This window comes from Micropterus dolomieu, linkage group LG21 (assembly GCF_021292245.1).
Source record: "Micropterus dolomieu isolate WLL.071019.BEF.003 ecotype Adirondacks linkage group LG21, ASM2129224v1, whole genome shotgun sequence".
NCBI lineage: Eukaryota > Metazoa > Chordata > Actinopteri > Centrarchiformes > Centrarchidae > Micropterus > Micropterus dolomieu.
The window spans coordinates 34,429,964-34,430,861 of record NC_060170.1 but is presented as its reverse complement, the minus strand read 5'-3'; the positions used below and the strand labels follow the sequence as shown (position 1 = coordinate 34,430,861).

General features: G+C 47.7%; 2 protein-coding genes across 5 annotated transcripts in view; one reads left to right on the top strand and one right to left on the bottom strand.

Annotated features, from left to right (window-relative positions):
- LOC123960356 (scavenger receptor cysteine-rich type 1 protein M130-like) overlaps positions 1-898 on the bottom strand; it is a 549,618-nt gene that overhangs the window by 160,533 nt on the left and 388,187 nt on the right. The window lies entirely within an intron of this gene.
- The window catches only part of LOC123960193 (dematin-like), a 44,051-nt gene that overhangs the window by 26,372 nt on the left and 16,781 nt on the right, over positions 1-898 (top strand). For all 4 annotated transcript variants that reach the window (XM_046034826.1, XM_046034823.1, XM_046034825.1 and 1 more), the window contains exon 10: positions 487-596. In XM_046034826.1, the coding sequence (XP_045890782.1) occupies positions 487-596 (110 nt within the window). The remainder of the gene's footprint in view (positions 1-486; positions 597-898) is intronic.

Sequence of the window (898 nt, the reverse complement as noted above, 5' to 3'; positions counted from 1 at the left end):
CTCCTCTCCCCCTATTTCCTCCCTCTTCTATCCTTGTTTCCTGTCCTCTTCTATCCTTGTTTCCTCTCCTCTATCTTTGTTTCCTCTCCCTTTGTCCTTGTTTCCTCTCTACTGTCCTTGTTACCTCTACTCTACCTTGCTTCCTCTCCTTTGTCTTTGTTTCCTCTTCTCTGTCCATGCTTCCTCTCCTCTGTCCTTGTTTCCTGTCCTCTTCTATCCTTGTTTCCTCTCCTCTGTCCTTGTTACCTCTACTCTATCCTTGTTTCCTCTCTTCTGTCCTTGTTTTCTCGTCTCTGTCCTTGTTTCCTCTCCTTTGTCCTTGTTTCCTCTCTTCTGTCCTTGTTTCCTCTCCTCTCCCCCTATTTCCTCCCTCTTCTATCCTTGTTTCCTTTCCTCTGTCTTTGTTTCCTCTCCTCTGCCCTTGTTTCCTGTTCTCTTCTATCCTTGTTTCCTCTCCTCTTTCTTTGTTTCCTTTCGTCTCTGTAGAGAAGGAGTGGAGGAAGAAGGAGCAGAGAGATGAAGACGAGGAGGAGGATGGCGAGCTGGATGATGAGCTGTGGGGACTCAGAGCGCTTCAGAAACAGGAACTGAACAAGGTGAAGGAGGCGATAATAAGTCTGCGTCTCACTCTGCGTCTCACTCTGCAGCTCACTCTGCATCTCACTCTGCATCTCACTCTACGTCTCATTCAGTATCTCACTCTGCATCTCACTCTGCATCTCACTCTGCATCTCACTCAGTATCTCACTCTGCGTCTCACTCTGCATCTCACTCTGCATCTCACTCTGCATCTCACTCTACGTCTCATTCAGTATCTCACTCTGCATCTCACTCTGCATCTCACTCTGCATCTCACTCTGCATCTCACTCTGCATCTCACTCTACGTCTCATTCAGTA